This window comes from Scyliorhinus torazame, chromosome 3 (genome assembly GCF_047496885.1).
Source record: "Scyliorhinus torazame isolate Kashiwa2021f chromosome 3, sScyTor2.1, whole genome shotgun sequence".
NCBI classification, from domain to species: Eukaryota; Metazoa; Chordata; class Chondrichthyes; order Carcharhiniformes; family Scyliorhinidae; genus Scyliorhinus; species Scyliorhinus torazame.
The window spans coordinates 43,951,664-43,963,048 of record NC_092709.1 but is presented as its reverse complement, the minus strand read 5'-3'; the positions used below and the strand labels follow the sequence as shown (position 1 = coordinate 43,963,048).

The following is an 11,385-nucleotide window of genomic DNA, read 5'->3' as shown; positions in this document are numbered from 1 at the left end:
GTTAGAAGTATTAAAAATAAGATGATTGAAGTAGAGATTGTTGTGGTAATAAGGAACTAGAATATGCGGTCGGATTATCAACAATGTGCCTGATTGTACGCAATAGATTCCCTACAGTGCAGAAGGAGGCCATTCAGCTCAGTCGAGTGTGCACCGACCATTTGAAAGACCACCCTACACCGATCCAATCCCCGCCCTTTCCCTGTAACCCCACCTAATCTTTGGACCCTTGAGGGCAATTTACTATGGCCAATCCGCCTAGCCTGCACACTGGGAGGAAACCAGAGCACCTGGAGGAAACCCACACAGACATGGAGAGAATCTGCAAACTCCACACAGCCAGTCACCCGAGGCCAGAATCAAACCCGGTCCCTGGCGCTGAGGCAGCAGTGCTAACCACTGTGCCACCATGAGGGTATATTGTGGATAGAAAAGGAGGAAGTGGTAACCCTGTCTGAAACTGGGGTGTGGCAAACTAGACAATGAACTATTCTAGTTAGAAATTGCTAATGTATAAAAAATTGAATACAGCCTATACTACAGATGATTGTCAGCATGAAAAAGTTGTGAAGGGTTGATGAGAACAGGAGTTATTTTAATGGCTAATTTCAAACAAATATAAGTGGTTTAGAGTCTGTTTGATGAATGTAATGCATTATTGCTTTATTCCTTATGTCAGGAAAGCCACAAAAGGTAAATGCACACCTCAATATGAGTCAGATAATGTACAAGAAAGTGTAAGTTGTGACATCGACGGTAGGGCAGTAACCACAAAATAATGTGGGTTTCAGAAATACCAAAAATTAAAGAGCAAGATGTGTGCGTATTTCAAAGCTCACATCTTTTGAATGCTGTATCTAATTCTGGTGACCAAAACGCAAGGGCCCAAGAGTTGGAGGCAGTGCATGAGGCTGGTCTCAAAGGTGCGAGTTATAGGAAAAGATTTTAAGGAAGCTTGTGAAAGATGACTTTTTATACAGGTAGTTGAAACAGCAAACTGGATGGAAAAGGTAAATCTGGAGAAGTACTTTAAACTAAGTTGTGAGAACAGACATGGGGAAATGTTTCAAAATCTGTAGGACTAAAAAAAAAACTTTGGTTTTGCTTGCAAACACAGGTATGGTAGTTAATTCGCAGCCAAGATCATGTATGACCTAAGGTTTTTTTTGTCAGTTAATGTTGCTTACCAAAAGATTGTTCCTGTTCTGCATCCCAGTGACTATGTCCTGGCTCTGTTTTGGAGTAAAGTTATTCATTGATTTAGAATTGATTTATGCCCCAGAATATAATTCTAAGGTGATTTTTTCTGCTGCTACTATGCTACTATTTCTGCTAGTGGAATGCTACTTTTTGACATGGCAAGCAAGCACCCATTGTCACTCAAAGAAAGAGGGAGGCTGTGAATGTTGTGGTCGTAATGTAATGGTGAATTAGAAGAAGTACTTAACGACTGAATAATGGGGAAACTAGTGTAGTGTCATAATACCACAGCGGAAAAGGAGTTTCCTTAATTGATAGCAAAGGAAGTCGTTGTCAATCTTGTGTGTGATATATCGCTTACACTCAACCCTACCCGTGGTTTTGCTGCTAATCTTTTTATGGACATGGAAGTGTTTTCAGATGTGATCTGACCACAAACCTAACAAGGGCGACAAAGTAATTTGGTAGTAACAATTTTAATAAAATCCGTGGTGAATTTGTTTAATCAATTTGGCGAATTGAGTTGTAATGATGTAGTATTTTACATAGCACAATTTGTCATTAATTAAAACTTTAATAACTGTCTGAAAATCTTTTTCCACTTACTGCTGAAGAAAGCCACCCCAGCATTTTGCTAATTAAATGTACAGATGGGTTGGATAGACATAGAATTTACAGTGCAGAAGGAGGCCATTCGGCCCATCAAGTCTGCACCAACCCTTGGAAAGAACACCCCACACCTCCACCCTATCCTGTAACCCAGTAACACCACCTAACCTTCTTGGTGACAAAGGGCAATTTAGCGTGGCCTATCCACCTAACCTGCACATCCTTGGACTGCGGGAGGAAACTGGAGCACCCGGAGGAAACCCACGCAGACACAGGGAGAACGTGCAGACTCTGCACAGACAGTGAGTGACCCAAGCTGGGAATCGAACCTGGGACCCTGAAGCTGTGAAGCAACTGTGCTAACCACTGCTACCTTGCTGCCCCCACCAGCTCTTGCTGATAAATTTGAGTGTTCTATATTACTAATTGAGAAGTTTTTATAAACTCCATGTTGCCATCAGTGGTTGCCTTTGATGCTGAAGTTTTAATGTTCATTTGAACTTGAAAGCAAAGTCATGGAAACTTGACATATGGTGTTTTGATATATTGTATGCTTAAGAGATTGCATACATTTGAGTTAACAAAAACAGTTGAGAATTTGAACTTCCCCCAGGACTTGTGTATGCATTAAGTGCTTATATTTGGTGAGATTGTGTATCCTTTTATTCAGCAATATTTTCCCTGTGTTGTAATGCCTAATTGTGCAGTAAAATTATCATCATAGCCGCCATCAAATTGCAATATATTGAGCAAGTGCAAAATATTGAGTTTAATTTCATAAACTGTTAGTTAGATTGGTGGGTGATTTCATTCTGCATTTGCCCTTCATGTAATATCGCTGAAGACAAAATGTGTGAAAAATGTTATTCAGTGAGTTCAGTTTTTAACCTTGTCTGAATAAGTCCTCTAGAAAATAGCACCATGAGAGACGTCCTTAACTTGCACAGTCATCCATGATGAGTGGCATGCATTTGCTTTTCTTTTCTCTCTGGGAATAACAAATCTACACCGGGGAAGGTCCTGGTGACTTTGGAAACCAAACAGCCAAAGATTGAGCAAGTATAACGTTGGCTCAAAATTAATTCACAATGCGAATTCCTTTTTTCTTACCCCAACATGCACAAGTTTAATTTTTTAAAAACTTAACAGGTCTACTGTGGTTTTACCATGGCCAGAAGCATAGTCACGAGTACCTGGAGCCAAACCTGAATGTATAGAAGGAGTGGGATGACTGGTAGGAAGGACAGTTCGGAAATAGTAGCCAAAAGGTCAGCATGTTACAAGAAATCAGAAATAATAATATAATAATCTTTATTGTCACAAGTAGGCTTACATTAACACTGCAATGAAGTTACTGTGAAAAGCCCCTGGTCGCCACATTCCGACACCTGTTCAGTTACACAGAGGGAGAATTCAGACTGTCTAAATTACCCAACAGCACGCCTTTTGGGACTTGCGGAAGGAAACCGGAACACCCGGAGGAAACCCACGCAGACACAGATAGAATGTGCAGAGTCCACACAGACAGTGACCCAAGTCGGGAATCGAACCTGGGACCCTGGCACTGTGAAGCAACAGTGCTAACCACTGTGCTGCCGTGCTGCCGCGGAGCAGATGAAGTGCACTTCAGGTGGTTGTGTCAGATTGGTCAGAGAAGCAGCAGGGAAAAAGAATGACTTTGGTGAGGGAAAACAACTGCTGAGATCGGCTGGCATAACCCACCGGAGGGCTGCTTTTGATACTTTGCGCTTGCAGATGCTCTAGACCGGATAAAAGCTGTGGATTCATGCCCCGCTCTTGGACTGAAGATAGACTGACATAGACTCCCAATGCAATTTCACTGAACGACTGTGCAGCCAGCATACAGTCAGCAAGCCTGGTAATTAAATTGAATTTTGTGCTTAAAGTTTCCTTCAGGATAGGCCCAAATCTGATGGAATGGGAACAAATGAGGAAGGCTGCATACGCTGGTCAAGGTGAAGCTGACTGCTGCAAATAGGTGGCAAGGCAGGTAAACATGGATTTGGAATTGGAGTGGTGAAGGGATGATATCCTGGAGCAAAAGTGGACGGTTATTGTTTTGCATCCCTCTCCATCACACCATCTGTCTTTCTGATTCGGATACGAAACAGGAATAGGCCACATGGGCCCCATGCCTGATCCCCCATTCCGTAAGGTCAGGGCTGAACTTCTACATATTTCCATTTTCCCACCCTTTCTTCGATGTCCTTTAGCATCTGAAAATGTATCTGTCAGTCTTAATGTGAGCATTCACGGCCCTCTGGGGTAGAGAATGCCGAAGATTCATAACCCTCTGACTGAACATTTCAGTCTCAAATAGCTGATCCCACCATCTTGACACAATGACTCCATCAATCAGGCCAGTGGAGACAACCTATCAGCATCTACCCTGTTACGCCTACTAAGAATTTTACATGTTTCAATATATACTCCCTCGCTCTTCCAAAAACTCTCAGAGCGTATAGGTGCGTTCTACTCCATACCCCTGCGTAGCACAACCCCCTCATTTCGGGAATCAAGTGAGTGTAGCTTTGTTGCAGTTCCACTGAGGCAAGTATGTCCCTCAAATTTTATTCTCTACTGATTCTTGTACTGTCTCCTCGGCCTTGCATTTTTCGATACTTGCGTAGCACCAATCTTGCGATCAGTCAGAAAGGTTCTGCAGCTTACTTGAGAAATTAGATTTGAACTCAATACTGGAAAGAGAAAGGTTCCTAATTCGAGTAAAGCAAGAGTTGACCTATTTTGTCTTCGGAAGACAATTTTGTTTTGTTCAAGCTGCAGGTATAAATAGCAAAATTGCTGTGTGGCTTTTTCTGAGGTAAAACTCGAACAGTTAGTTAAGATGTAAAACATAGCTGTAGAAAGAGACTTATTTCCGAGTACGTTTGGGAATCATTTGGGAGAAAGGTAGTCAGTAAAAATCCTCATTACAGGATCAGCGACTGTGAGACGATGCATTTGGTGAAATTGTGTGCACCACACGTTAGGATTGTGGGAATTCCTCATTTGTAACAAATGCACCAAGCAAACAAACTGATGACCGAAAGTCAAAATATAAGCTTGAAACCCAAGTATTTGAAAGAAGCTGTTCAAAACTCAAATGTGCGGCAGGTTTAATTATATTATTGTAAAATGTAGGGTTTTTTGTGTTTTTATTAAGCTTAAAATCTTACATTCCTGAGCGGCACGGTGGCGCAGTGGTAAGCACTGTTGCCTCACTGCATCGAGGACCCAGGTTCGATCCCGGCCGCGGGTCACTGTCCGTGTGGAGTTTGCACATTCTCCCCATGTCTGCGTGGGTCTCACCCTCACAACCCAAAGATGTGCGGGGTAGATGGATTGACTACGCTAAATTGGCCCTTAACTGGAAAAAAATGTTTTTAAAAAATAATTTAAAAAACAAAACCTTGCATTCATAATTTCAGTTACTGTGGGGAGGAAATAAGTGGCATGTGGATGAAGTTCCAAGAATTTTCTCCTCCTTTGAGGAATTTGGTTTTCTTTGCTAGCCTTCTGCTCTTCAAATTAATTGACAAAAGAATGAATTCAATGAATAAATTTGCATTGGTTGTGGTAAATACATTTTTATGCTATACAGATGGCTGGAAGATATTTGTTTTGAGGTCAAATAAAAGTTTGTATAAACCCAATCAAAATTTACATAAAAGCCTGCCACATAAATTTGCTTTGATATAGAAGGGTGACAGGAATTATGTTGGCACTGTTGTATGCAATTTATTTAATGTACGTATATTTACAGTGTCAGCTATGGCTCAGTGGTAGCACTCTTGCCTCTGAATCAGTTGTCGGTTCAAGCCCTGTTCCACAATCTTGAACAAAAGTCAAGAGTGTACCACAGTGTCAGTGTTTTTGGATGAGTTGTTAAACTGAGGTCATGACATCCTCGCAGGTGGACATTAAGGTACCCATTGCACTATATCTCCAATGTAATGGCCAACATTTATCCCTCAATTGACATCAGAAATTATCCAGTCATTGTCGCATTGCTGTCTGTGGGAGCTTGCTGCGCACAGATTTGCTCCTGGGTTTCTCTCTGTGACTGCAATTCAAAGATATCTGGCTGCAATGTGTTTTGGCACATCCTAAGCCAATGAAAGGTGCTGTGCAAGTGCAAATCTTTTCTCCCTTTAGAATCAGGAATCTCCTGCAGCAAAGGTTGTATACGTTAAAATGGATTTTAATGCCTCCTGCTTGGCAAAAATAGGTTGGCCGTGCCCCATTCCCTCTGTTGCTCCTGCACCCCGATCATCTGCCGGTGTTGCGGTAGGCCCATTTAACATACAAATCATGGTCTCAGAAATACATAGCTCCCCTTATGCTGATTGAAACTGCCTGATGTGGGCGGCACGGTGGCACAGTGCTTAGCACTGCTGCCTCATGTGCCGAGGACCCAGGTTCGATTCTGGCCCTGGGTCACTGTTGTGTGGAGTTTGCAAATTCTCCGGTGTCTGCATAGTCCTCGCCCCCACAACCCAAAAAAGATGTGCAGGGTAGGTGGATTGGCCACGTTAAATTGCCCCTCAATTGGAATTGCAGAATGCTAGGTATGGTTGCTGCCTGATGTGTTCACTTGGAAGTTTGTGGAGAATCATTACATCAGGAGAATCATATATTAGCCTGAGTAAGTTTTAAAGAAAAAAATGGGTGATTTGGAATAAGTTTGAAAATGAGTATAAATTTGACCAAAATTGCAAACTACAGTTACATTTATAAGTGCATGCAGGGCGGAGCTTTTGATATATTAACAGCAAATCTTCTTGAGTAAACTCTTGGTTAAATAGGTGTGTCACCTTTTAACACCAGAAGGAGCAATTTCAGTAGATTCTTGGAATACATGGTGGGTTAGTTATAGGTCAGGCTGCAGTTCAGAGACCTGGCTTTGTTTGTTCAACTTATCAATAAATAAGAATTGGGAACATTCTGGAGTTGGCACATTCTCAGGAGAGTGAGCTGAAACAGTATTTCGAAAGGAATTTGTATCCAGGCGGAAACTTAGTGCAGGAGAGTAAGGATCATTTGTTTTTTTTAAAACTTCAACACCCCTGTCTCTACACCTAGCTTGGAACAGTTCACTACTTTTCTCCAGTCTGCCATAGCTGGGAATAAGAAAGGAAGGCCAATGGCAGATGCTATACATTTAATGTGAAAAGCTTTATACGGCTCCATGTACAATCGCCTGACATCCCAAAGAACTTTATATCCCATTCAATACCTGTTGAAGCAAAAGCATTATTGTTTTTTTTTTAAAATTCATTTTTTTTTTCCAATTAAGGGGCAATTTAGCGTGGCTAATCCACCTAGCCTGCACATGTTTGGGTTGCGGGGGCAAAACCCACGCAAACACTGGGAGAATGTGCAAACTCCACACGGATAGTGATCCAGAGCCGGGATCGAACCTGGGACCTCGGCGCCGTGAGGCAACAGGGCTAACCAACTGCGCCACCGTGCTGCCGCAAAAGCACTGTTGTAATGAAAAAAAGGTGGCAGCCAAGGTCCCTCACAACAACCAGAAAGTAGCCAGATAAATTTGTTTTTGTGATATTCGTTGAAGGATAGACATTGGCCAGGACACCGTAAAGTTTTCCCCAGCTCTTCAGAATAGTGCCACCCGATTGCTTCTGCCACACAAGTGGGCAGAACGGGTATTGGTTAAAACGGTCATCTAAAAGAGGGCACATCCAGTCGCGCAGCGCTTCCTCAGTTACTGCGTTGGAGTGTCGCCTAGATTTTGTGCTCCAGTCTCGAGTGAACTTACTGGCTCAGAGATGAGACTGTTGCCAGCCGTGTTCCTGCTGACTCTAATAAATAAATAATTTCCCAGTCATTTGCAATAAGCAGAATGCTAATCTTCAGGCTCTCAATGACCGATGAACATTAAGCCATTACTGGAAAATATCAGTGTACTGTTACATTTCTAACTCTAATTGTGCCATCTATTGTCGGCTATGACTGCATTTAAAATTACAATAAAACTATTCTAGCCATGACTACCCTGTGACTCCGAAATAAGGAATTTTCTATCTTGATATGATCTACATTTTATATTTTAATTATAAATGGGAACAGCAGGAATTATTTTTAAAAATATTGTTTTTATTTGACTTATTAGGTGATAGTTGTCTACACAACCAACAATATTTAACATCCACCAAAACTACTAGGATCACTTTTTTCCAGTAAGATGTCTATCCATTTATTGTTCAGTGACCTTCACACTTCAACAGTCTGCATATTATGTAGCATTAATATTTCCGTTGAGTGATATTGGGGGGAAAAAAACATTTTAACTTCCTTAGCCTGAAATTTTAATGACACTTTAAATTGTCAAAAGGAAAGTTGCAAATGGCAATTGATCAATTGTTTATTTTTACAACTGTGATAGATGTTTTGCCAACCAAGGGTGTTAAAGGGGCATTAGGGGTGAGTATTTTTTTTTTTGGGGGGGGGGGGGGGGGTTGGAAGTAAGGTCACAGATTAATGTTGGGAAAGGCTGAAGGGGGCCCTTGTGGCATTGTGTGCTGAGGTCAAGTGGGGTTAATTGTTTTTGGAGGGGGGGAAGGGTGCAGATTGACCAGCAACCATACCTGGCATTCTGCAGGAGCCCCTCTGTGACCCCATTTCGACTTATCAGTGACCTGAGGATTCAGAGTGTGGGCACAAGTTTTGGATCCAGCTCTGCAGCAGAGTAACAACACCGTGCATGGCAAAAATAAATGCAGGTTTAGCCACTTTCCCTTCGCCTTCCCAGTGCTGGAGAGACGACCGTTTGTTTAGTTGTCCTGGCTTATGAAGACGTGACTGAGGAATTGCGTTTGGGAGGGAGGGATGGGGGCTGCTAAACTGCCAATTTATAAAGTTGGAACACAATCCTACAAAATGCCTGCCTGCAATTAAACACCAGCTGATCTTTTGTTTATAAATTGGGAGTTTAGCGCGTGAAGTCTGGAAATCCTACTTGGCTTCATTTTGGAGGACCCCGAACTAGATTCCTGAATCACCGCACTCGGCATATCCTCGAGTTAAACAGGAAGTGATTCCAGGACTTTATCCAATTGTGCACACTCTCCTGATACTGGAGACTATTTAAAAGCGGGGTGTCCGCGCTGCACAAACCACTCGGCGCTCCCACACCGGGGGTTTGGGGGGCAACAAAGCCGAGATGCAGAGGGGCCCCTGTTGAGGGTGTGTGGGAGGGGAATTGGTGGCATTGCGTTGCCTGCTCTTGCAACAAGAGTGAAGCGCAGAGAGGCGAGCGAGCTGCTGTTGGAACAATAGCAGGATCGCGATGGGTGTCTGAGGATCTAGACCTTTTTCTCAGCCAGAAGTGCGGGAGAAACGACATCCCTGCTTTCTGCTGGGTTTGTTTTTAACTTGGGTGAGAGAGAGAGAGATTGAGAAGGGGGGTGGGGGAGAGAAAATGCTCAGTCGTATTGCGGGCTAAAGGTGATTTATTTTCATTCTGAATGGACAGGAGGGGGGGGAGAAAAGGAACATTTCTACATTTTTGAGACCCCCCCCCCCCCCCCCCCCTCTCTGCTTCCTCCAGTGTTGAGATTTGTTCAAGTTGTGGTTTTGGTGGCTGTGCGGACGGATACGGCTGTGTGTATGTTAAAGATTTCCTGTCGCTGCGCAGTGATACCATCAGCTCCCCCCCCCCCCCCCCCTCTGGGAAGCTGCTGCTCTTTGCAGAGAAGATGGCGACTTCACTTCACGAGGGTCGGAAAAACCAGCTGGATTTACTCATCCAAGCCGGTAAAAAGCCGTCCGTCACAACTTTGCAGCCCGTGCATGCTGGCGGGAGAGAGGAGGGGGTGCGCCTGGATTTTTGTGTGTGTATATGTGAGGAGGGGGGGGGGGGGGGATATCAGACTGCACTCTGCCTCAGTCCCGTTACTGTTAAAGGAAGAGAAGGAGGAGGAGGGGGGATAGAGAGAGAAAATCAGGAAGTGACCACCTTAGCTGCCTGCGCGGACTCTCTTCCGCATGATCTTTTGAGGAAGGAGCAAGGGGGCTGGGAATAGAACTTTGGATTTTTAATTCTTGGGGTGGGTGGGGTGGGGGGGTGGGGGGGGGGGGGGGGAATCTTCGTGCTTCCGATGCAACCTGGCACAGATATTTTGGGGGAGTGGATTTGATTTGCGGGGATGTGTTTCTTCCCTGTGTGCGCGCTGCGCGTTTGCCGTTAGTTGATCTGAATAGGCAGTGAACCAGGAAGTGTGCTGCTGGATTGTTGTCTTTCCGACGTCTTGCCACGCTGTCTCGCTCTTCCAAATACTGGAGCCTTTTAAAAATCGCTGCTTTTCAGCAAAATGTCGCCTCCGTTATATTTTAGATATCGGTGGGGTGGGGGTTATATTTGTGTGTGTGTGTGGGGGGGGGGGGTTAATGCGTTATTACATAATTAATTTTCTGACTGCAGTCGATGGCGGAAGCGCTGCCGGAGGGGAGGGGGAGAACAATGTAACGTTCGATTGGAACGTGGCCCGGGAGAGAGTGAGAAACAATGCGGGGGGCCACGTTCGAAAATGGAACGCGGACGTGCCGCCGGGGTCCGGATGGAACCTGGCCAGCGGGGTTCGGCTGCGCACCAGCGGCTGGAGAGAGGAGGCAGGGAAGGGAGGGGGGCTCTGTCAACACGGAAGTGAGTGACTGTCTCTCCCTCTCCGCTCCTCCACCGGTCACTGCCCAGGAAGCGCGCCATTCAGTAAACGGGGAATCCTCTCTGCAAAAGACGGAAGGCAAGGAAGGAGGCAGCAGCGACAAAGGAAAAGCTCCCATCGACCATTAGAACTTCCCCTCCCCTTGACAACTGCGCCGGCCACCCCGATGAATAAAGTGAGATTCCTCATCATCATTCTTACACGCACACACACTCCTCTCCCAAGGCAAGAAGAAGGAAGCACAAGTGTTAGAAATGGGCTTTTCCAATTGTGCACACTCCCCTGAATCGGTAGCTTGCCGAGTTGGTGGCGAGGTTTATATACCCCCCCCCCCCCCCTGCCTTTATTGGGCGCAGCATATTTAAAATGCAATGATGAAAGCTTTTCGAGCGCCGAGGAGGAAGTGGCCAGTGTAAAATACATAAAACCACGCGGGTGGACAGTGTTTACTACACAATGTTTTACTTTCCCGAAGGAGGGCGGGTTCCGCGACTGCCATGTGTAAAATTCTGAGGACCCTTGGCACATGATTTTAAAAGCTCCATTTTTAATTCTGAAAGGTTCAGTTTCAATAGAGGAGAATGAATCTGACGAGGATCTTGTTTTTTTTTTGGGGGGGGGATAGTGCTCCTACTTAACCAAAGTAAAGAGAGCCTCCCGAGCAACCTTTTTAAGGGAAAATAATGACGAATCCCACTTTCCTCGTCTCCACTATTTCATAAACAAACCAGCGCGTTGCAGGGAACAACTGATGTGGAGCAAATCCCACCGTCCCAAACGTGAAATGATTAAAGTTCATATTTTATTTCAATTGTTTAACTTTACTGGGGCATTAACATCCGACAGTGGCCAAGGGAGAGCGATATCTAAC

The 11,385-nt window shown here is 44.4% G+C and overlaps 1 protein-coding gene across 9 annotated transcripts in view; it reads left to right on the top strand.

The window, feature by feature from the left end:
* elf2a (E74-like factor 2a (ets domain transcription factor)) overlaps nt 1–11,385 on the top strand; it is a 147,797-nt gene that overhangs the window by 87,803 nt on the left and 48,609 nt on the right. For 2 of the 9 annotated variants that reach the window (XM_072495586.1, XM_072495584.1), the window contains exon 1: nt 9,504–9,606. The exons of 5 other annotated variants lie outside the window; for them this stretch is intronic. In XM_072495586.1, the coding sequence (XP_072351687.1) occupies nt 9,549–9,606 (58 nt within the window). In that variant the 5' untranslated portion in view covers nt 9,504–9,548. Of the gene's footprint in view, nt 1–9,209; nt 9,230–9,503; nt 9,607–10,502; nt 10,690–11,385 lie in introns of those variants that run through there. 2 more of the 9 variants (XM_072495590.1, XM_072495585.1) reach the window with 2 other exon arrangements.